This window comes from Stegodyphus dumicola, chromosome 11, assembly GCF_044657685.1.
Source record: "Stegodyphus dumicola isolate Sdum_Otavi_A_Nest chromosome 11, ASM4465768v1".
NCBI lineage: Eukaryota > Metazoa > Arthropoda > Arachnida > Araneae > Eresidae > Stegodyphus > Stegodyphus dumicola.
The window spans coordinates 134,389,109-134,413,875 of record NC_140778.1 but is presented as its reverse complement, the minus strand read 5'-3'; the positions used below and the strand labels follow the sequence as shown (position 1 = coordinate 134,413,875).

The 24,767-nt window shown below is 31.2% G+C and overlaps 1 protein-coding gene across 1 annotated transcript in view; it reads right to left on the bottom strand.

Moving 5' to 3' along the window:
• The window catches only part of LOC118194102 (uncharacterized), a 106,687-nt gene that overhangs the window by 33,469 nt on the left and 48,451 nt on the right, over positions 1–24,767 (bottom strand). The window contains exon 2 of the mRNA XM_085826488.1: positions 11,091–11,290. Within this exon, the coding sequence (XP_085682614.1) occupies positions 11,091–11,152 (62 nt within the window). The 5' untranslated portion in view covers positions 11,153–11,290. The remainder of the gene's footprint in view (positions 1–11,090; positions 11,291–24,767) is intronic.

Here is a 24,767-nt window from a genome sequence, read left to right as displayed (position 1 = left end):
AACCTCATTTTAAAACTTTTCTCCAAAATACATTGAAAAGTAATCTGACTCTATAATCCTACAGGATTTCTAAGACAATCTCAATTCTATGAATCTCGAGTTTTCTCTGATTCACGGTTTTCAGATGTCTCCAAAGGGAGCGATTAAACCTTGCAGAGTATGATAAGCGTGCTGGTCACAGAATATCGCTTGGAAGAAAGTTTTTAAGAATTTACATGAGGGTAATCAAAAATAATTTTTCTTTTATTGCGACAGACAGTTACGGAACACTCGATGTCGACAAATGATGTACACTTTGCAACAAAAAAAGTTTTATATCTTCCGTTCTACTGAGCCTACTGACAAAATTTAATTGCGTTTTTCATGTCTCGAAAGAGCGACTTAGGATATATATTAGACTTACGCGTAGCGTTTTTCTAACATTGGCATTCTGTCATAAAATAGGACTTTTTCCAATACACCATATCTTTTATATATATATGTGTATATACTATATATATATATGTTATATGTATAATTATTATTATACATATAACATATATATATATAATATATACATATTAATAATTAATACTTAATTATATATATATATACATATATAATTTATTTTATATATATTATATATATATATATATAAGATAAAATTATATGAATCAGAATAACTAAAAACATTAATTCTTCCTAAAAATCTTTGTAATTCTTTGATATTTTTAGGGGGTTGCAATTTCTTAATAACCTCTATATTTGCATTACTGGGCTGGTATTTACCTGCTTGAATTTCATATCCTAGAAAATTTATTTTTTCTTTAGCAAAATTACATTTAGATTGTTTTAATTTTATATTCTCTTTCTCACATATATCAAATATTATTTTAAGATGATTTAAATGTTCATCAAAATTTGGAGAGAATACTATAAAAATAATTTAAAGCAAATTGAATCTGATATTTGTTTAAAATTTGTCTAAGAGCTCGTTGGAAAACAGCTGGGGAATTTTTCCAACCAAAAGGTAATCTAGTAAACTCATACAGTCCAAAATTTGTAGTGAATGCCAATTTTTCAGTATCCTTTTCATTTAATTTAATATGCCAATAGCCTGATTAGCCTGATGCCAAATCCAATGTAGAAAAGATTTTTGCATTTGTTAATTGATCTAATACAGCATCAATTCTAGGAATAGGTTCAGAATCAGTTTTAGTAATTTGGTTAAGCTTCCTGAAATCAATACACAATCTGCTTCTGGATTGCTCGTCTCTCTTATAAGCTAAAGTTACAGGAGCAGCATAAGGACTATAAGAAGGTTTAATAATTCCAGCTTTTAACAATTCATCTATTTGTTTTTTAATTTCACTATTATCTTTAGGAGATGCTCTATATGGTCTATAGGCTATTGGTAATTCAGAAGTTAATATAACTCTGGGAGGTTCAACCCTTATACAACCAACATCATATTTACTTTTTGCAAATATATGGTTATAATCATTCAACAATTTCTGTAATTTACTATCAGAATTTTTACTATTTTCAAAATAATTACCACAATTTTTAGAACTAAGATCATTTTTACATACAAAATTTTCGCTATTATCAAAATATTTACTAGATTGTTCAGCAACGATATCATTTTTACGTACATAATTATTTTGGAAAAACTTGTCTACTTTAACATTTTTACTTACCTGTTTTCCAAACTGATACACTTCATAATTATGAAAATTCAATTGTAATTTAAATAATGAAACACGTGGTGATGAAAGCAATAAATAATTCAAATTTGAATCTACTACATAAAATATCACATTATTTTCTATTTTACCTACTTTACACTTTACTTTGATTATTTTCTCTATATGAACTTGACTAGATATTGAAAATATTTTATCATGGGATTTCACTGAAATTTCTCTAAATTTTTCACCAATTTTATTAAAACTTTTTAACGGTAAAACGTTAATTTGCGATCCCGTATCAATAATACTGGGAATTTTTTCCTGTCCAATTTGGACATTCACTTTAAAGTAATATCATTTTTTAACTTCTCTTTTAGGAACCGTGTTATAATTAATAGCAGGTAATTGTGGATATCGAATTGGCCGATACGCATACTGTAGAGATCGGTATTGCACTTGTTGATAATTAAAAGGTCTCACACTACGAAAACTTTGATAAGGAGTGGCTTGCACTGGTCTGGGATAATAGCACTTCGGAACAGTTTGCCTTGGAGAAACAAATTGGTAATTACTATTTTCTAGACCATCTAACGGCATCTTAACTGGAAACAGTTTCCTAGCAAGAGTAATCCAGTCTTTCGGTGTGTCTATTTTTTGCACTGTTAACAGCATTCTTTGAGGCTCAGGAAGTCCTTCCGTAAGTGCTTCCACCATTGTGGAATCTGTTAGTTTCAAGCTGGCTCCTAATTTCAACTTATTACGAAAATAAACATCAATATTATTAAATTTCTCGTAGTTTAAAGACACAAAATCACTAAAAGTAACAGATTCTGATGTTGTGAAGTATGTCTCGAAAATAACCTTTATGTTGTCCCAGTCTTTATCTAAACAATCACGTAAATAGAGGGCTAAAGCCTCTCCTCTAATACACTCTGAGAAAACAAATTTCTTTTCCTTTTCTGGTATGTTCTTTGCGGCACATTTCTCTTCAAACAATAGAAGATATTTGTCTATTGGAAAATTTATTTGTATCCACAATTTTATTGTATCCACAAATTTTATTGTATCCACAATAGCTATACAAATTTTATTGTATCCACAATAGCTATACAAATTTTATTGTATCCACAATAGCTACGGATTCTTTCTTATCAGTTGACATTTTTGCCGTTTTTGAGCGTGTTAACATTCCAATCACAAAATCTTGAATTTAAGACTTCGCATACACATCAATTTGAACACTAAATAAATCACTTTAGAAGCACTTGATAAAACGCATAACTTTGGAGCCGAAGTAAAACACTTAAGCACCGCCGGAAAAGAAGCAAAAGCATAAGACGATCACACACTGTCCTTGACCCACTGTTGAATTTAGAAGCGCGTTGTAAATAAATCCAGGAGCTTTTTTCCCACGTAGAGGATAAATCCTGTCGACTAATTAATAACTGTAATGTTTTCAGTTATTCCAACACATCGTGGGCGAATGGTGAGGCTATTCCATTACACGTTCTGGCAGATGGTTAACGAAGCTGGGGTGATTGAAACACGGAGTAAAATGACGACTCAGGACTTTTCACTTTTAACAGCAAGCATATCTTTATTTTAATTTATAGCAGATGACTTTTTCCAGATGAAGTTAATCAAATAACTTATTCAGTAATTGAACTATTAGATACGACTGACTTTAAACTTTAATACATCATAACGTTCTAACAAATAAAGAGGAACATAGCAGAAGCGTTAGCAGGACGAAGGCGAGAAGGCATCTGTCTACGAGAACTTATGACTCAGCATTTATATGAATGGTTACCTAACAGAGTAGCTTCTAGAAAAATGTAGAAAAACTTATGACGCAGCATTTATATGAGGAGGTTATGTAATAGGCGTGAATGTTCTAGCAGGTACTGGGTTAGGGGACGATCCTGGATTGCAGAAAAGTAATTAAAGGTTGCTGGTTCGCAAAGAGCAAAGCCATCGTATTTTTTTTTTATTATTTTACATCTTCCCCCCCCCCGTCAAAAAGAGAGGCCGGGGTGAGAAAAGCATTAGTACAGGAGTGAAGCAAAAGTATGAGAAAAGACATGAAAACATCCAGAACATAGCGTACAAGCTTTAACTATGGCCTATCATAGTTCATGACTTTCTCATATAAAATTTTGACTTTATAGCATATGAAATTTTGAACATTAAAAGAATGAGTTATAAATAAATATACAATATATGACTAATTTTAAGACTATAACATAATAAATATGGAATACTGATAAATAAATAAGTTATAATTGCAAAAGTCCTCAATTTTGTTAAAAATGTCCATTTTGTGTTTTTATTTTTATTTTTATTTTTATTTATTTATTTATTTATTTATTTATTTTTTTTTGAAAGTCCTTTTCATAAAAAGAGTTCGAATAGAATGAAATTATCTGGTAAAATCTCTAAATGCCAGATAGTCCACAAATATGATGCATGTTGATAGTTCACAAATATGATGCATTTTTTCCTCTCATCGTAAAGATTGACATGTTTTACACTTCAATACAAAATATTATACTTATTCAAAAAACAATTCGATATAAATAATACAATTATACACTAGAACATGAACACTTTGACTTTAAAACTATGGCATGTCCTCGCCAACAGATCAGCGTGATTACTTGCTGATGGTTGGGGGGTGCTAGGTACAAATATCGAAAAACCTCCGTTGCCTAATAGAAGGTAACTGGTTTTGGGCATTGTACATTACCTCAAAGTGGTGTTAGAAAAATAAAAGATCATATAAAATCAAAATTATAAGACGGATAACTTGTATAATCAAGTTAAAGTCTTTTTTATAATGTTGTAAAATAGAAACAAATATTATTTTACAATAAGAAGAAAATTTTTGCTACAAAATAATTCAAATGATGTGAAAGATATAAAAGGTCAAGATCGGGAGAATAATTTGTCATAGTCGGGAAAATAACTTGTCATAGTTAGGGTTTAAGTCTAAATCAGGTATTAAAGGTCATAATCAGGAAAATGTTTAAAAAAGAATTTTAAAAAAAATTAATTTTAATTTTGAACAGAGATAGGAATTCTACTATTTCTGACAGTTAACTTAAACTCACTTGCTGGATTAAAAGGTCTTAATCTAGTTGAATGAACAATTTCTGATTTCTTTTTAGTTAAAGGATTAGGTTTATCTATTTCATAAGTAACTTCAGAATATTGTTTTAAAATTTTATAAGGTCCTGAGAATGGAGGGGATAATTTACGTGTATTAGGGTATTGAATTTCTTCATACATTACTAAATCGCCAATTTTAAAATTACTAGGTTTAAAATGAATATCATATCTTTCTTTATTTACATTATGATAATCATCAGATCTCTTTTGAGCTATTTTTCTGGCTTCTTCTATTGACGGATACAATTCTTGATTTTGAATTAAGGAATCATAAGGTAATTTTCCATACATTAAATATGATGGAGGGAATTTTGTTACAGAATGAGGGGTATTATTATACTCTTCAGTTACTTGGGGTAATAATTTTTTCCATGCTATATTACCGTGATAAGAATTTAGTTTGCATTTTAATCTAGTTATAATAGTTTAATTAACACGTTCAATTTTACCATTAGTTTGGGGTCTATTTGCAGTAGTTAGCAATTGTTTTACATTATGATTCCTTAAAAAGTGCTTAAATTTTGAAGATGCAAAAGCAGCGTTCCTATCACTTAAAATCTTTTTAGGGACCTGAATTTGGAAAATTTGTTTTAAGCAATTTATATAAGTATCTGTAGTTACACTTTTGGAAGCAAAAGTCCAGATATATCTAGTTGCATGATCAATAATTATGTGAATATACTTTTTAGTAGAATTATAATAATTTAAACCACCTACAGTATCAATAGATAATATTTCAAAAGGTTCACTAACTGATGGTAAATTTTGCATTAAACCAAATTTCTTTTGTTTACTTTTCTTATTAAACTGACATACTTCACAATGTTTACAATAATTTCTAACATCTTGAACAATTCCTGGCCAATAATATTGTGGAGATAACAAATTTAGCATAGATGATACACCAATATGACCAAATTGTATATGGGCCTTTTCAAGTAATTTCGTGCGTAGAGACATGGGTATCACAATTTTGTACAATCCCTGTTTTTTAATAGTTAAGACATCATTCATTTTCCTATACTTAGTATTACAAACATTATCTAAATTTTGATATTCTTTTATTTCTTCTAATGATAATAAATTAACTTGCAATCTTAAATGTTGACACATAGGATTTCTAGAGAGCATGTCAGCTTCAACATTAGTAGATCCTTTTTTATATTTTATATCAAAATCATACATAGATAATTTTAAAGACCACCTAAATAGACGACCAGTAGGGTGTTTTATATTTTTAAGCCAAACTAAAGCAGCATGATCAGTATGTACAGTAAAATGGTTACCATGTAAATAATAATAAAATTTATCAATTGCATCAATAATAGATAAACATTCCAGCTCAGTAATGGCATAATTTTGTTCATAAGATCTTAATTTTCTAGAATGAAAAGCAATTGGATATAAACTACCATCAGGATGTTCTTGTTTTAAAACAGCACCAACAGCTTCTTTGGACGCATCAACAAATACATGACAGGGATATTTAGGATTAAACAAAGTTAAAATAGGTCTAGAAATCAATGCATCTTTTAATTTTTGAAAAGCTTTTTGACATTCATCAGTCCAATTATAAGGAGTATCTTTCTTAAGTAAATTTGTTAATGGGGCTCTAATTTTAGCATAATTTTGAATAACTACGCATCTACAGTGTTCCGTCATTTCCTTTGCAATTATTATGACAATTAAGCCGGTAAGGATAGTTTCCTGCAGCCTGAAACCTCAATTGAAAATTTAGTTCAGCTCTTCAAATCATCGTTTTGTGATAAATCCAAGATAATGTGAAAGAAGTGAATCATCAAATTTGTTTTTTCAGTGTTTAAAAAATAACAGATCAGAAGTGAATCATCAAATTAGTTTTTTCAGTGTTTAAAAAATAACAGATCATTCTTCTGCTGTGGTGTTTTGCAAGTGCTTCAAAAAATAACCACGCGTAGTGTTTACAGATTGGAAGTAATCTCTCGATAAATTGAGAAGTTTGAATGCCTAGTGAAAACGAATATTGAATTTGCTTCGCCGATCTCTACAATATTTAGAAAAAAAGTGCTTTGAATCAGCAGTGAATTACCGCTTAGGAATTCGGCATTACAGCGGGTTCAAGGTCGATCCGAGTTAGTGTTTGCAAGTATGTGCGACAGAAAATTATTTGCACTTCCGCTTTTTCAACAGCTCAAAAATTATTACATTCGTGTGAATCTAGCTCAGGAACTAAATTATTTAATGTGCTGCGGATTCTATAGTTTTCATTTCAACTTTGGTTAAAATTTCTGCAATTTGTTTTGAGAAAATCTGAAATTCTTGTTCATTAATGTTTCTAATTTTTCATAATTATATGGGAGCAAATTAAGTAACGAATTTTAAGCTATTTAAATTACTCATAGGGAAGGATATTAAGATAAGTTTTTATGTTTTTGAAATTTTGTTGAGAATTTTGAATACGAATTTTATAATTATTCTAAAAATGAAGTAGGTGTAAAAATAAGTGAAATTATTACAGATATGTAATATGAAGTTATGGTAAATGCATGTTAAAATGTATGGGTTATTGTGTGTTAAGTATAGTATGATGAGGGTGTACTGGTTCCTTCAACAGAGGCCTGCAATTACCTCTGTACAGTTGTTCCTTTTACCCTCTTCATGCAAGATAATGTTGGAGGCTCTCATTTTATGAATGCATGTAAATTTTTTATATTATTATTATTATTTTTTATTATGGAAGGTATTAGTGCAGTTCTCAAAGGCCAGTTACCTTAATGCAAGGAACGGAGGCCTTTTCAAGTAACTGCCTAGGCACCCTGGGCCACCAGTGCAGAGAACACACTGGTTAGCTCAAGAGGACAGCCCTATTGATGGATATGTTTGTTTAGAAGTATTGCGAGGCTTCCAGTTTGGTAAAATCAGGAATTGTAAATGAAAGATGATAACGGTGAAACCATAAATTCTGAAAATCTTAATCCTATTATTTATGATGTTAAATTATAATTTATCAGTATAGAAATAAGTATCATAAATATTTATGTGCATTACATTTAATTATAAGTAATGATTATGTAAAAGTTTATTTTGTGAGATTCTGTAATAACAAGAACCTTCCCTGAAGAATTATGATTATGTGAACTCTCAAACAAAAAGACTTTTGGACTGAAATGCTGAAAAAGTCAATAGGACTCTAAAAATTAAATAAAAATTAAAAATTTATTTTAAAAAATTGATATTTATAAGTTATGCTTTTATAGAATCAAAATTTTATGATTTATGTTTTTCTTTTTTATTTGCTAGTGCTTTAACTCTCTCTTTAAAAAGGCTTCTCTGTCGCTACACCTTTTTCTTTTTGAAGGGGGGAATATGTAAGATAAAATTATATGAATCAGAATAACTAAAAACATTAATTCTTCCTCTTTATTCTAAAATCGTAATAACTTCTCTGCATTGCGTCATTTCTAGATCACTCTATGGCCCGCGCAACTCTGATGACGTAATAATTAAGAACTGAAACTGACCTTGTAAACCAAAACTTTTCTCTTCGCGTGCTTCCATCTTGCATAACTAAGCACTTCAGCTTTTGCTCTGTGCTGTGCTAAGGTGTAATTTCGCTGGCTTGCTTTCTATCTCAAAAATATCAAAAATGTAAATCTTCTGTGGAAAGGCACGTCTAGAGTGCCAAGTGATTGTGGCCACAAATATCAATTGGAAATAAAAATGGAATTAAAACTGCCTCAACTGCCAAGTTCTTTAAATACTACGCAATCAAAATTCTTCTTCAATATGGATCTAAGCACGCATCGACACTGCTTCGTCTCATTTCCTTTGCTTTTATTATTATTATATATATATATATATATATATATATATATATATACATATATAATTTATTTTCTAAGCAGTATTGAATAATTGATTATATTATCTCCTAAGTTTAATTAAAGTAGAATTATTTTAAAAGTGTGAATCCATACTGGTAAGTTATATTTTGAAAGATGTTTTGAAGTAATTTGAAAGCAAAATGTTAATAATGTTTTAACGGGGACTGGAGTTAAATCATCACGAAGAATAAAATTTCAATTGTAAAAGGAAAAATTAAAACATGTAATCATTGTCATTGATCGGAAATTAGTTGACTTTTCAAGGGGAACAAACCAACTCCCGTTCAATGAACAATAATTGATAAAAATACGTAAATACGAAAGTGTTTCGTCTTTACTCGAGTTATAAGTTAAAGCCAAACCGGCAATTCTAGTCAGGCCAAATATTTCTGTGAATAGAAGGAATTATGAACCAATGCTGATACTCAAAGAACTTATTCTTATGAAGCATTTTAGTCAATTCAATTTGGAGTAAAAATCAATTACTGTAGAGAAATCCTATTTAACTCGAGTAATCGTACCCGACACTTTCACGTTTATGCATTTGAGTACTATATTATTTGTAGAAATTAAACACTGGAAATTGTCATTATGAAATCGAATTCAATGTAAAGTTGAAATAAACATAGAAGATTATAAAAAAATAAAAGATAAATAATGCAAACTTTGTAAAAACAAATCAAAGACAATATAAAAATAATATAAAAAATAAAATAGAAAATAATATAAATAAGATCAGTGAATATACATGAAGATATAAAGGCCAGAAAAGGTATTAAGTAACTTACATTCTTTCTAGTGGGGAAGTTGGCAAAGTGTTCTCTTCGTGTCTGACTCAGAAGTGTAGGGTGTCCGAAAATTCTTAGCGGCAGTAGGGGCTTTGAATAATATCAGTCGGTAAGACTTGGGTGAAGTAATTTATGGTAGTGGGTGGGACTTGGAATACTTGAGGGATGTATTTTGTGGAGTTCTTATCTGAGAGAGACCGTCTGTTAAGATTTTTTTGAAAATACTAGTGAATGGAAATTAATTAATTTCTGGCTAATTGTCGTGTTACACGTCGTCGTTATGTATATACATATATACATATAATTAAGATTCTACAACTCAAATTATGCCAAAGTGCCAAGTTTTGTAAAAATCGCACGAGTAGTTTCTAGAAAACTAGCTCTCAAAACTTTAGCTCCTCCTTGTTAATTGAATTTGGTATATATTTATCAATATCTCTTTTTTTAATAACTTACGTGATTCCTTCTTTCACCATTCGAAATTTAGGTTCAATCCAAATACAGTTTGCAGCTATTTTCTGATTTGTTTTTAGAAATGATATTTTTAGTAATTTTTATGCATTTTTCCCAAACAGTTTTTGAATTATTACTTATAAAGGTTTTGCCATCACCTTGAAGTAGAATGCTAGGCAAACCTGCAAAAAATTGGAGCTTTTTAATTCAAAATTTCCCAAAATATAACGTGAATTTATGCATTGGCGCATTTTGAAATTTGGCATATTTGTTTTAAGCGATAATGACGCCAAGTGTGCTTTACACACTTTGTAACATTATTTGAAAAAATGAACGTTAAACCATTTTTTTGGCCGCCCGTACGCTATGAAAGGGGAAAGAAAACAGGTTATCATAAATTAAGAATTTTTCCAAGTAAATTATTCTTGGCGCAATCTGAAAAAAAAATGTGCCAAGATAAATGTTTGAATTTAAATCTAATATATATCTCGAGTCGCGCTTTCGAGAGATGAAAAACGCAAGTTAAATTTCGTCAATCGGCGCACTACAACGGGAGATATAGAATTTTAGAAATTTCCTTTTTGTGTGTGTGTGTGTGTAGAGATATACCATTTTCCTATTGATTGTGCAACAAGAACATAATATTATATCTCAGTGGTCTTTGATTTTCTTTGTTACACTCTGTACATACTGAAAGTTTGTATAGATTTATAGCAAAATTATAAATTTTCTCACTGATAATCTAATAGCGCTACCCGTATGCAACGTAAAAGTCTAGGAAGATAAACAGCTCTCATTTGTGGCTCTGACGTTACCATTGTCCTATTCATTGTCCAACGAAAACATAATATTATACCTCAGTGGTCTTGGATTTTCTTTGTTACACTCTGTACATACTGAAAATTTGTATAGATTCATAGCAAAAATTAAAAATTTTCTCACTGATAATCTAATAGTGATAGCCGTAGGCAACGTAAAAGACTAGGGAGATAAACAGCTCTCATTTGTGGTTCTGACTCTACCATTTTCCTATTGATTGCGCAACGAGAACATAACATTATACCTCAGTGTCTTTGATTTTCTTTGTTACACTCTGTACATACTGAAAGTTAATATAGATTTATATCAAAAACTATAAATTTTCTCACTGATAATCTAATAGTGCTAGCCGTATGCAACGCAAAAGACTAGGAAGATAAACAGCTCTCATTTGTGGTTCTGAATCTACCCATCTGTTCACAGCCGAAAATACTAAGTGTTCACTCTTCACATTTAAGTTATCCGAGCTTAGGATGGTCACCAAATCGTCCGCTTCGAGATTCAGGAAATCAGCACTTGTGGGAAATATCTAAAAAGGAGAAAATATTCTATGAAAAGAAAGGTTACTCCAAATTAGGCTTATTTATATAAAGAAACAAATTTACATAAAAAAGACATATATTTAAAGTAGGTCTAAAATTCAGATTTTTTCAAATATATTAGACTTATCAGGGCTAATAATAATAAGTCATAAGAGGACTAAACAAAATAATATTTGAAGTTTACGTTCGGCATAAACATGAGCATGATTATACTGCTTTGAATTTAAACTTACAATTCAGTCATGAAAATTTAGACACAGGGCGAAGTGTCAGCCAAGTTCGGAACAGACGGAAAAGAAACTAGCCAGACACCGGTCATTACACGAACCCTTTCGAGCTACTTTCGACCCTACATTACTCCAAAACTATTAAACCTACAAATTTGCAATTTTGTATGTCTAATAACGCACCCTTGAACACCTAGAATCCCAAATTTCAATAATCTAACTTTTATAATTATGGAATTATTAAGGTCTGAAAAATGTCATTGTTATAACTGACTGATTCATCAAAACCCTAGTCCAGCGGTTCTCAGCCAGTGCTACGCGTACCATTGGGTGGTACGCAAGAGAAAAATAGGTGATACGCAAAGGAAAAAGCATTTTCAAACTATTAAATTCAAAAAATTAAATACTCCAACATTCTGTTAAAGTTTTTTTTTTCTCTAAGACTCGTAAATTTATGCGATCTGAGCTTTGTTCAAGAAAAATATTTTCACAAATGTTCTTTTAGTTTCGCAAATATTCTTTTAGCCATAGATATAACAAAATAGAAATGAATGTTGTATTTAGTAGGAAATAAAAGTAAGTTCATATAGATAGGTAATGATATCTCATTAATTCTCTTAGAGTTGATCGATTTATTAGAATATGTTCCTTTATTTGCCACCATTTCCGGGCTCATATTGCTCAACTTTCATTTAGACGCTTTTTTTTTTTTTTTTTTTTTTTTTTTTTAGTCGATTTGCTGTCTCTTAACAGCAGGCATTTTGTCTTCTTTTTGCTTTATATACCTTACTTTTCTACGCTATTTGAGACTATCGTCGATTATTTTTCGAAAAACTCGTGATATATTGCGCATTTAAATAGTTGGGAAAAAATAATAAAACAAACCTAGATTTTTAAAAATGGAAAAATGGTTAGGACTGACTAAGCGAAAAAGTGTGAATCTTTACATTATGGTAACGGCGATTTTTTGGCGAAAATTTGGCGACCAACCCTGCTACAGCAACTTGCTAATTTTGTTTTGGACGCCATTTTGTTTTCACGAAGTGAAGGCTTTTTTTTTTTTTTTTTTACTCAACATTTTTTCCAACAATCTGCTAGCCGAATTACGCTACTAGAACTTTTATGGAACAAAAATGCTTAATCATGACGAAGATTAGGTGCGAAATGGGGGAAAGTGCAGAATCACAAACTGCTTGCTGCGTTTTTAAGAATTGCACATACACGGTATCCATGTATACGTCGACCTATTTTCACTTAAAAAAAATCCGAGAATTGCACAAAAATGGCATTGCGCACACTCTTTGTACACATCGACCTATTTTCCCTTAAAAAGTCAAAGAAAATTGACAAAAATCGAATTCTTCTTACTCCTGTAAAAACCGCCAAACAAATAAGTGGGCGATTCTGCACTTTAGCAGCGAAATTGTTTCTAAGTGCTTATTAGCTAAAATCACGATCGGAATTTTCTCGAAAATGTCACATGATTTGTCTCATAATCTCTCATTTCTCTGAGACAAAATAATCTGTGATTCAAACTGTGTACTTCTCAGATTATTGCTAAAGTCCTAGCTAGTAACCTTTATCGCCTTACTAAAATGTCGCCAAACTACCTAAAACTCTAGAACTGTTACCATATTCTAGAGATTAGGCCGAAAATGTGTTGATTCACAAGTGAAGGATCCAGGATAATGTACTACCACTAAGAATATTGAAAAGAAAAGAAAAACTGTTGATAGAAAATATAATGAAAGTTATCGTATGATTTGTGTTTTCTTGGGATGGAGATGAAATGGACCCTCAACCTCAATGTGTTATTTTTGGTTAACTATTATCCAATCAAAGTACGAAACCAGCGTTCCTTAGAAGACATCTCTATTATAAGCATGTCAATTCAAAGGATAAATCTGAAGAATATTTTTAAAAGGAAATCAGCGACGTTCAAAATTAGTAAACAAGTAATGAAAGGTTTTGCAACTTCAAGTAAAAAAGCTTTGGAAACTCGTTACCTTCGAAGCCTAAGAATTGCCAAGACTGGGTAGACTTCACACTATTGGAAAAAACGTTACGTTACCAGCAGCTAATGATATCGTTTTAACATTATTCAATAAAAAATCGGCTAATGAACTTGAAATTTATTCCTTTATCAAATGATACAGTAAGCTAACCAATTCATGAAATGGTGACTCATTATTTAAAAAATAAAACACACTGAGTATTTTGCATATGAACGGGATGAAAATACTGATATAACGAATTTTGTCCTATTATTAGTTTACATACCTTTCGAAGAAGATAATTGCCTCATTTTGTGATTCTTTTCCCCCCCGGAAACATAAAAATCGCTTTGAATCAAGCTGTGAAAATTGTTAATTTTATTAAAAGACGAACAATAAATTCAAGAATATTGACAATTTTATGCCAAGAGATGGGTAGTGAACATGAAACGCTTTTGTTACATTCCGATAAAAGGTGGTTATCCAAAGGCTACGTTTCAAATCGTCTTTTTGAACTTCGATCAGAAATTAAAATTTTCCTCTGTAATTAAATATTTGAATTGCAAAACTTTTTATTTAGAGAATTACGGTTGATACGTTTAGCATATTTAGGTGATATTTATGGAGAGTTAAATGAAATAAATTTAAGATTACAAATATAAAGGGTACTTACTATTCGGTTTCGAGGGCCGTAAAAATCGCCAATCTATTGTTGATGCCAATGCTGTCAAAAATAATTGCAGCAAGAAAGGAAGTATAATAGTAAATAATTATTTAAGATTGATGTGTTAATTTAGATGAAAAGTTAATTTCATATAATATTTTTTATTATTATAATCTATATAAAAAAGGCTCAACATGACTGAATGGAAGCATAAGAGTAGATAACTATTTTAGATCATTATTATAATTTATATAAAAATTGCTAAACATAACTGAATGGATGCCTGCATCGCTATTTCGCTACCGACTTATCGCTAACGCATAATTTCATCTCGTTGGTTGTTCAAACGTAATTTTCTATAATGAATGAAGCCTTTTCTTTGAAACTATTCTCGGTAAAGTGCAGAATCGCTAACTTATTTGTTTGCCGCTTTTTACAAGGGTAAAAACAATTGAATTTTTGTCAATTTTCTTTTACTTTTTAAGTGAAAATAGGTCGATGTGTACACAGCTAAAATCAAGGGTGTGCGCAGTGCCATTTTTGTGCAATTCTAGGATTTTTTTTAAGTGAAAATAGGTCGATGTGCACATTGATACCGAGTATGTGCAATTCTTAAAAAAGCGTCAAGCAGTGGGTGATTCTGCACTTTACCCAAAATTCTATTGCCGACTTTTCGTCATGGGCAATTCCCAAATTGTTAAATCCATAGTATATCAAAAAAGATTTAAAATCAAAAAAGATTTAAAAATTAAACTAGTATTTCAATCGCGTCTTAAGAAATATAGAACTACTTTATAAACTTACGCAATCTGAAATCAGCGCCTACGCTAGATTTGACGCTCTGTTAAATGGGCGCGTTTGTTAGATTTGGCGCTCTCGCGCGTACATTTTCGCTGCAATTTTTTTACGGCTCTCGAAACCGAATAGTACCAAAGTTTTTAACTGAAAATAATTTGAAAATAAAAGAAGAATTAGTGTCCCACATTAAAAACATTACTTTTCATTGATAAATAATTTCAACATGTATTTTCCCGAGGATTATGAAGACGAAAATTGGATTAGAAATACATCTTGTTCAAATATACCTGAAATTTTATCTCGTGAAGAAAAGAACAGATGATAGAAATTTCCTGTGATCGAAGTGAAGATTTCAAAAATAACACACTTGCAAACTTTGGCTGAACCAAAAAGAAGAATTTAAAGGCATTTCAGATAAAGCGATTAAATTCTTATTACCTTTTTCCACAACCTATTTGTTTGAACAATGATTTTCTTCCATGTCATATTTAAAAAATAAATACAGAAAAAATTAAAAGTGGATCCTAATTTACGATTAAAACTAAGCGAGACATAAACAAATTGATCTCTTAAGCAGGCCCAAATTTCAATAACTTAAATTAAAATTTTAAAGATAAGTAAAATGGTAACCAATTTTTAATCTAATATTTTTGATGTACACATTTTTAATACAAATAGCCAATGGGCTTGCAAATGGCAAAATATCTTTTTTTTAAATGTTCCTATTGGGAAACTGAAAAATAATCATTGTAAAATGTATTGGTGGTACTAAAATTTTTCAGTTTTTGTTTAGATGATAAGCGTTTGTTAACTCTTTGCGGCACAGCGTGTCCGGTCTAAACACACCTAAAAATTTCCTTCTGTACGCACAGAAAAATTGAATGACAGAGGATCTATAGGTTACTATAGGTTACTCTGAACCTTCTTTATTTATAGCAGATGGCAGTTCAACACAAACCAGTCCATATATTTTAGCCATGTTTAGTTTTTTAAAACACCCATTTTTCAAAGAAATCTTCCAGATTTTTTTAGGATATAAAAGGAATTGTTTGAGAAGAAATTTCTGTTTTTTTTTTTTTTTTTTTTTTTTTTTGCTGTATGCTAATCTCCTTATTCTATATTAGTTTTGGTGAATCTTTAGATTATGGTAACTTGGCAATTTTTTGGCGAAAATTTGGCGACCAACCCTGCTACAGCAACCTGCTAGTTTTGTTTTGGACGCCATTTTGTTTTCACGAAGTAAAGGCGTGTTTTTTTTTTTTTTAACTCAACATTTTTTTCCAACAATCTGCTAGCCGAATTACGTTTATACTAGAACTTTTATGGAAAAAAGTGCTTAATCATGACGAAGATTAGGTGCAAAATTGGGAGAAAGTGCAGAATCGCAAACTGCTTGCCGCGTTTTTAAGAATTGCACATACACGGTATCCAGGTACACGTCGACCTATTTTCAATTAAAAAAAATCCCAGAATTACACAAAAATGGCATTGCGCATACTCTTGACTTTATGACTCTTGACACTTAAAAAGACAAAGAAAATTGACAAAAATCCAATTCTTCTTACTCTTGTAAAAAGCGCCAAACAAATAAGTGGGCGATTCTGCACTTTAGCAGCGAAATTGTTTCTAAGTGCTTATTAGCTAAAATCACGATCGGAATTTTCCGGAAAATGTCACATTACATGGGTACTACTTTGGTAGACGGTTGCACGTATTTTTGGCGATTTACATTGGCGCGGTTTTTACAGTCGTCAGGCATCTTGAAAAATGCTGTTTTTACGTATTTTACGCATATAGTAAAGTATTCGAAACTTTAAAAAAATAAATATCTTTAAAAATAATGGATTAATTTTTTGTTGAAACCGTTGATTTTTAAGATGGCTGGTAAATGTAAATAAATGCATTTACTAAGACTATAAAATGCTAAAGTAAGGTTAAATTATTATTTTCATATAATAGAATAAAAACACCGCTATAAAAACATTGCGCAACATTTAATTGCATTAATTTATTACTTAAATTGAATATCGAATTAAAAACATCATACCAACTTTTAAAAGAACTAAAATATTAGTTAAATACTTTAAAATAAGTTTTATAGGATTTAATTATTTAACATTAAAACATGTGCGGCAATAAATATCTCAGGAATTTTTAAAACATTGTAGTAATTTTTAATAAAAATTGAAGTATACAAATATGAAGTAAAAGAAAATTATGTACTCACATTTTTTAACCTGTCGTATATTGATAAGTACCAAAAAAAAAAAAAAAAACCCGTCCGCTAACGATCTTCATCTGTGTGATCCACATCTCTCACACTTCATTGAAGAAGCAATTAGCTAGGTTTTCTCCAAAAATTTAAAATAAATTTCCCCTGACGTTATTAGCAATTTATAAATAAATCTTTGATTAGGAAAGCAAGGTTGGCCAAAATAAGGTCTCAAACAGCAATTTTTTTATTCCGATACCAATAATCCTTGTAATTACCAATAACAACATTCATATTCGAAACGTACACATCCATTCGCTTTGAAATCTGAGAAATTCGAAGAGATGAATAATAAAATTTTAAAATGGCGCGGTAATGCACAAATATTCAGTAACCAATCAGGGAGCTGATTACATCACGCATAGAATTAAAATTATTTAAATAATCATTCATAATAAAATCATATTTTAAAAAAATGCAAAATTAAATTGTATTTTAATATTTAACACCCATAAATAATGTTTAAAACATTAGATTAAATTTATAGTTAATAAAACCAATTACTTTTAAAATAATGTGACGTCATTCATTACATCATTCACAACATAAAATTCCATAAAATATCATAAACAATAAAATTTTTATTTCAAAGAAAAATGCAAAATTTAATTGATTTTTAATATTTAGAAGCCATAAATAATATTTAAAACACGGATTTTATGCACAATAAAACACATTATTTTTTAAATAAAATGACAGCAAAGTATCGGTTACCATAAATAATTTATCCAGCAATGGGTTTACCATAAGTTGTATTACTCGCCAAAAGAAAATCGCCAAAATCCGTGCAACCGTCTACCAAAGTAGCACCATTACATGTCTCATGATCTCTCATTTCTCGGAGACAAAATAATCTGTGATTCGAACTGTGTACTTCTCAGATTATTGCTAAAGTCCTAGCTAGTAACCTTTATCGCCTTACCAAAATGTCGCCAAACTACCTGTTACCATATTCTAAAGATTAGCCTTAGTTTAAAATTTTTACCTTTAAATCTTTACTAAAATCAAACGGCGAACCCTACGTGTGCCCAGACCAGGCTCACCGACAATCTAGGACAACTGAGAGTCTGTATTCTTTGTTTGTCCGCATCTCATCGATCAGTTCATTGACAACAATGCTCGTTTCAGCACTCTTTTCGAAGCTCTATTCAATCAGTGCGCCCACTTTGGGCACACCCACAGAATTAAACGATAAGTGCTATCTTCACAAAATTTTACTTGTGTACTCCTCTAGGCCTAATTAGACTGCCTACATTTTTTCCTGGTTTTCCCCAAGCGCAACGTAGATACGTACTAATTTCAGTCAAAAGTCCTCCACGATAGCATTTCACTCTATAGGCAGACAGCTGTTAAGCTGCTTTGCCTTAATCAATTAGCAACTCGCTACTCTCTGTCGAAATGAATTCGAAAACTGTGTCGAAATTCTTGCACAGTTTGTAATAGAAAACACATCTGGAAATATAATTAACATTACACTAAAAATTTGACTAAAAAATTTTCTATGGCTTTGCAAATTTGCTGAAAACTTACCTCTTGAAAATGGGCCATTATGTACGATCTAGCCTTGTCTTTCAGATCTTCGTACTGAAAATATTTCGCAAACATGTATATGCTAACACAGGTTTCGTTGTTAAGTTTCATGAGAAGAAATGTTTTACACAGTTGAATGATACTTGGCATCTGCAGCATTTCCGCTGCTCTGCACAATGCATTTACTTTGTCCAATGCCAGACATAAATCTCCTGTATATATATAATTGATGATGTTGGCCATAATTTCCTTAGACACATTTGGAAGAAAAATATTATCCCATGGGGTATCTCTTGAATTAGTAACTATCCTTTTGAAATATGGACTTATGCCAGCAAGGATTTCAATGTGAACTTTAAACACTCCACCATCTTCAGTTAATATAGTGCAATTCACTAGTTCTTGGTTGTCATATAACTCTTTCAGCACAGTTCTGCACTTTTGGAAATGGTTCATATCAAAACTGTGATAATTGTATTAAATTTAAAAAACTATGGAGATTAAAAAATAGGAAGCATGTTAATAAAGAAGCTATTGATAACGGTTATTGTGCTATTTTAATTTGTTTAAGACTGGATATGGATTTACAGTAAGAAGCTCGCGTTCAACAAACTTCAGAAAAATGCATCGCGTATTGCCACTAAAAATTCAGTAATAAAGTATGGGAATAAAATACCTTTTCTTTACAATGTACTTTTATCCTGTCATTATATAGGTTTCTTAATAATTTAAAAGATTTATATCTTAGTAGCTTCAATTTGTCATTCATTTTTATCTTAATGATTTCAAAGATACCAATTTTGAAATTATATTCCAGAAGGATAAAGGATTAGTATTTCATGGACAATATTTATATGAAAAAATTAAAACGAAATTAACTTTCGTATTTAAAATATTAAGATGAAATTTCTTCATTGTGATGACATACATAATGTTTGCTAACTCAAATTATCAGCTTTTGTTAAAGAGAAAAATACAGTAAATAAATTTGAAATGTGACTTCCTCGTTAACGCAGCTAACACCTTTGGTGAACTTTGAAAATTATATGTTATTAACTGAGCGAGTGAGTATGCCAATTTTGATGACGAAGTGCGATGGCAACTTTAACAAGTACAGATGAAATGTGTTAAATGCTATAAGTCTGAAACAATATCTTATTTAATCAAATTTTTATGCTATATTAACACCGTATTAATTACATCTGTCGATTTGTTCTGCATGCTACTATATATATAAAAAAATCAGATTTAACTTTCATAGTTACTAAATATTGGTAGTCTCTTCATTACTGAAAGGAAGGCTTCAGTTTTGGTTTATTTGATTATGGTAAAGATTACTGAAAGAGAAGATTTGTTGCCCCACCCCAAAAAAAGCGTTGGAAATATTCATTTGCTATATTGAACTGTTGCACACTGGATTGAGAAAGTGTAGCTACTGTTGTTTTGAGGTGCATTAGAAGTCAGCATCCACTTTCAAAGAAATTTCAGGGGCCGTTGCTGACCTTTGCTTAACAGGCGGTAATGGCTGAAGTACATCAATAAACGGAGGCGCAAACATAGACTTGATTCGCGACGTACCGTAACGCCCTGTAGTGGTTTCTTCGCGAACGAACAGCAAACTTAATTATTGCAATTGACAAACTACACTACCAGCGCACAATCGGAAACAATGCATCAGTTAAATGAATGGCTTCATTCAGCTTCATTACAAAGACAAGGTTTAACCAGTGTCGTAGCAAGCATAACTGGCGCCCGGGGCAAAATACCATTTTGGCGCCCCCCCCCTCAAAAAAAACTTCCAGTGAGTAATGTATAGAATATATTCGTAATAAAAAAATAATGCAAATAATAATAAAATGCTGAATCTACCATAAAATACTCTAAATTATATTAAGAATAGTCACTACCTAGCTACATTAGCATTGGATTCGGAAATGTGTCTGTGTCAGCGGAAAAATCAGACATACGATGATCTACTAGAATTAGTTAAAAAAATTATTATTTATTTTACATATTTTTATAATTGTTTTTGAAAAAGTAGAATTTTTAAACAATTAAAAGTTTAATATGAGTTATAGATAAGTAGATATGTTTATTAATAATAATATAATATTATAATTCATTAATACAATTAATTACTATGTACACATTTTTCTTGCCTTGGGTGAAGCAAATTTATCAATTACTTCATCAAAGTCGATCCTTTCAAATTTTTTCTTTCCACATTTAAAATTGCTAGATGACTTAGGGAATCTTGTACCATCGTTGACTGTAAATATGTCCAAATTTATTTTAATTTGTTGAACGAACGTTCATAGTTCATAGAACGAACGTTCATTTGATAATGAAATAATAAGGAGTATTTGGAGTGCAGCTCTTAGGTTTGGAAAAACATTTTCTCTACAGATCTGTAATGGAGTTTTAGGTTCCGTTTCTTTTCTACTGCATCTTGCAGTCATATTCCCTGCTCAAAGTAGTTAGGGGATATTGTGGGTTCGGTGTGAAAATTGGAAAATTAGGGGATATTGTGGGTTCGGTACCGAATTACATTAATCGAAAAAGATCATGCTCAAGCCATGATGAACCAACACAAGTCATATAGAAAGCTAAAACGTAACCGAAAAAGATCACGCTGTCAATATGGGGGTGATATTACAAAGATGTGCTTATTTTGAGCTGCTGCCCAAACAAAAAAACGATCAACTCAGATGTTTACTTTCAACAACTTATGAAACTGGAGGAAGCAATAAAAGAAAAGAGGCTAGAATTGGCTAATCGCAAAACCATCGTGTTCCACCACGATAAAGCCAGGTCTCCCACGTCTTTAGCAACATGTTATTGGACCTTGATTGGGATGTGATGTCGCATACCCAATATAGTCCCTTGCACTATCGGATTACTATTTATTTCAAATTTTACAAAATTTCTTAAATGGTAAACATTTCAGTAATAACGATGACCTCAAATCGCATTTCGTAAAGGTTTTCTCAGCGCGGAATCATAAAGTTACCTGATTGGCAAAAGATCACCGAACCATATAATCGACAACCTTTTTAACAAAAGGAAATAGAAGAGATTATAAAGGAAAATTATAACAAAGTTGGGCATATGCAAATTTAGTCTGTGACGTCGAAAATTATGCGTTTTAGATAAGGAGTAAGGAGCAACCTGCAGCATTCCTTTTGTAGTAGGAGATTAAAAACAATTGACACGCGTTGAAAGCTTTGTAGCAGTTAATATATGATGTCTCAACAAGATTGCTTAGTTGAATCAGTAGCCAGGAAAGCCATCAGTCGTTTACAGGAGAGTCAAACGCAATCCATTGTAGCGGGAGCGTTAGGAGTTTCCGAAAATGTCATTTGTGGACTATGGAAACGGTTTCTGGAAACAGGATATGTTTGAGAAATTCGGGACAAGGTCGTGTTATCATTTTAAGATAAAAAAAGCGGGAGCTATACTTGCATTTCGTTCAAAAAAATTAAAATACATCTCTATTTTATAGAAATAAAGTGGTCAGAAAGAACGTTTTGTATGCGGATATATTTGGTATAAAAATAATGCAAATAATAATAAAATGCTGCAAACTGTACTGTAAAAAGGTACTGCAAACATTTTATTACACATTTTATCAGACAAATCAAGAAAATAAATAATTAATTATATTACAATAATTATTAATTTTTAATATATTTTCTAGAAAACGATCAAAATAAAAACCGAAATTTTCCGGAAAATCTTGTTTGGAGACCATTTGGCACATCTTCGCGAGCAGCGCCTGGGGCATCATACACTCTCTTGCGTCCCCCCCCCTCGCTACGCCACTGGGTTTAACAAAATCCATCACCAACTAAAATCATGATCGTTTTTGCGTATAACAACAATAAGAGTTCTTGGCCATCTTGTTCGAAAATGTCCATTTCTAAAAATCGTTTCTGCACTACCATCTCTGCCGTGCAATTTGGATGAACGTCCGTCACTTTTATATAATACCGTACTCCTTACCGAATTTATATATTTTTTTTCTTTTCAGATTTGGCAGCTGATACTTTCAGGTTTATAATTGTTATTTCACGGCCAATTTTAACATGGGGTTCAAAAATAAATATTTTCGCCATATTTTACTTTTTTATTTTCGTAAAGGCATGAAAACGGCAGACGCTTGCGAAGAGATACGTGAAGTTTATGCTGTTGATTGTTTAACAAGAATGCGTGTGTCAGAGTTGGTTTAAAAGGTTTGGTTCTGAAAATTTTTCACTTGAAGATGACCAAGGTTCTAGCCGAACTTCTGAAGTTGATGATGACAAAATTAAACCCATAGTTAAATTGAACTGTGCAAGAGTTTTCAGAAACTGCGCAAGAGTCAAATAACTGTGCAAGAGTTTTCAGAAAGATTAGACGTACCACATGCAACAACTGAAAATCGCGTAAGGTGTGTTGGGCACATTAAAAAGCTCGATATTTGGGTCCAGAGGATATTGAAAGAAATTCATTTAACACAATGAATCAGTTTTTGAGATTCGCATTTCAAACGTAATGCCATTGAACCTTTTTTCAAGCCAATTATAACCTGGTGTTGAAACATGAATCATCTACAATAACATTAATCGAAAAAGATCATGCTCAAGCCATGATGAATCAACACAAGTCATATAGAAAGCTAAATCGTAACCGAAAAAGATCACGCTGTCAATATGGGGGTGATATTACAAAGGTGTGCTTATTTTGAGCTGCTGCCCAAACAAAAAAACGATCAACTCAGATGTTTACTTTCAACAACTTATGAAACTGGAGGAAGCAATAAAAGAAAAGAGGCTAGAATTGGCTAATCGCAAAGCCATCGTGTTCCACCACGATAAAGCCAGGTCTCCCACGTCTTTAGCAACATGTTATTGGACTTTGATTGGGATGTGATGTCCTATACCCAATATGGTCCCTTGCACTATCGGATTACTATTTATTTCAAATTTTACAAAATTTCTTAAATGGTAAACATTTCAGTAATAACGATGACCTCAAATCGCATTTCCTAAAGGTTTTCTCAGCGCGGAATCATAAAGTTACCTGATTGACAAAAGATCACCGAACATAATGGAAGATATTTGACTGATGAAAATTCATTTTTATATAGGGAAAAAAAACTGAGTTTTATTTTACCCTAAAAAAAAACGAAATTACTTTCTTACCAATCCGATATTTATTTTGTTCTTTTCGCATTTTTACTTTCTTGTACGAAGTAAAAAGGAAGTATTGTAATCGCGAAAAGTTTCAGGCAGCATATTTCAACGAAAATATCCATTTTGACCGCTATCGAATGCAATTTAACGATATTTTTGCGTGATATCTATACGTAAGGACAGAATCAAAGACTCGCTTCCTCCAAAAAAATTATAAAACTGCTTTAAAATTAATTCTGAAGAGAATTTTTTGTGGCGTCTGTACGAACGTATGTACGTACGTACGGTTAAGGTTTTTATGTCTTTATTAAATCTGTATGCAATATTTTTAGGATTATCAACAATATTAAAGTTGTTTAAGGGCCGCTAAGCCTAATAATATTTTTGATGGCGGCCATTGCTTGTTTACATTTGAAACAGCAGACTAGTGGATTTGTTGCCAATCTAGAGAAACTTAGCTTCGCAGCAACAAAGATAACGCCTTCATTTATTATTGCGAATTAAATCATGCTTAATCCTTTCTGGAATATTTTTGAAAAAATAAGTGTTTTAAGATTTACTTCGTAATTTTTAATACAGATATTTTGAGTTTTTATGTATTTTTGCCTTGTCTCGAAGTGAGAACTGAATTAATTGAATGAGAAATACTCAATCGTCTGTGAAAAACTGTTTCTTTTTTTGTTTTGTTTGCTTAATTTCTTTTATACACCATTCTAGCTTTATTATAGTATTTGAATAGAACATGTGGCAACGATTAGATAATTCTGTTCTTTAAATGATGTAAATTTTGTGCAGTCTGAGTTAT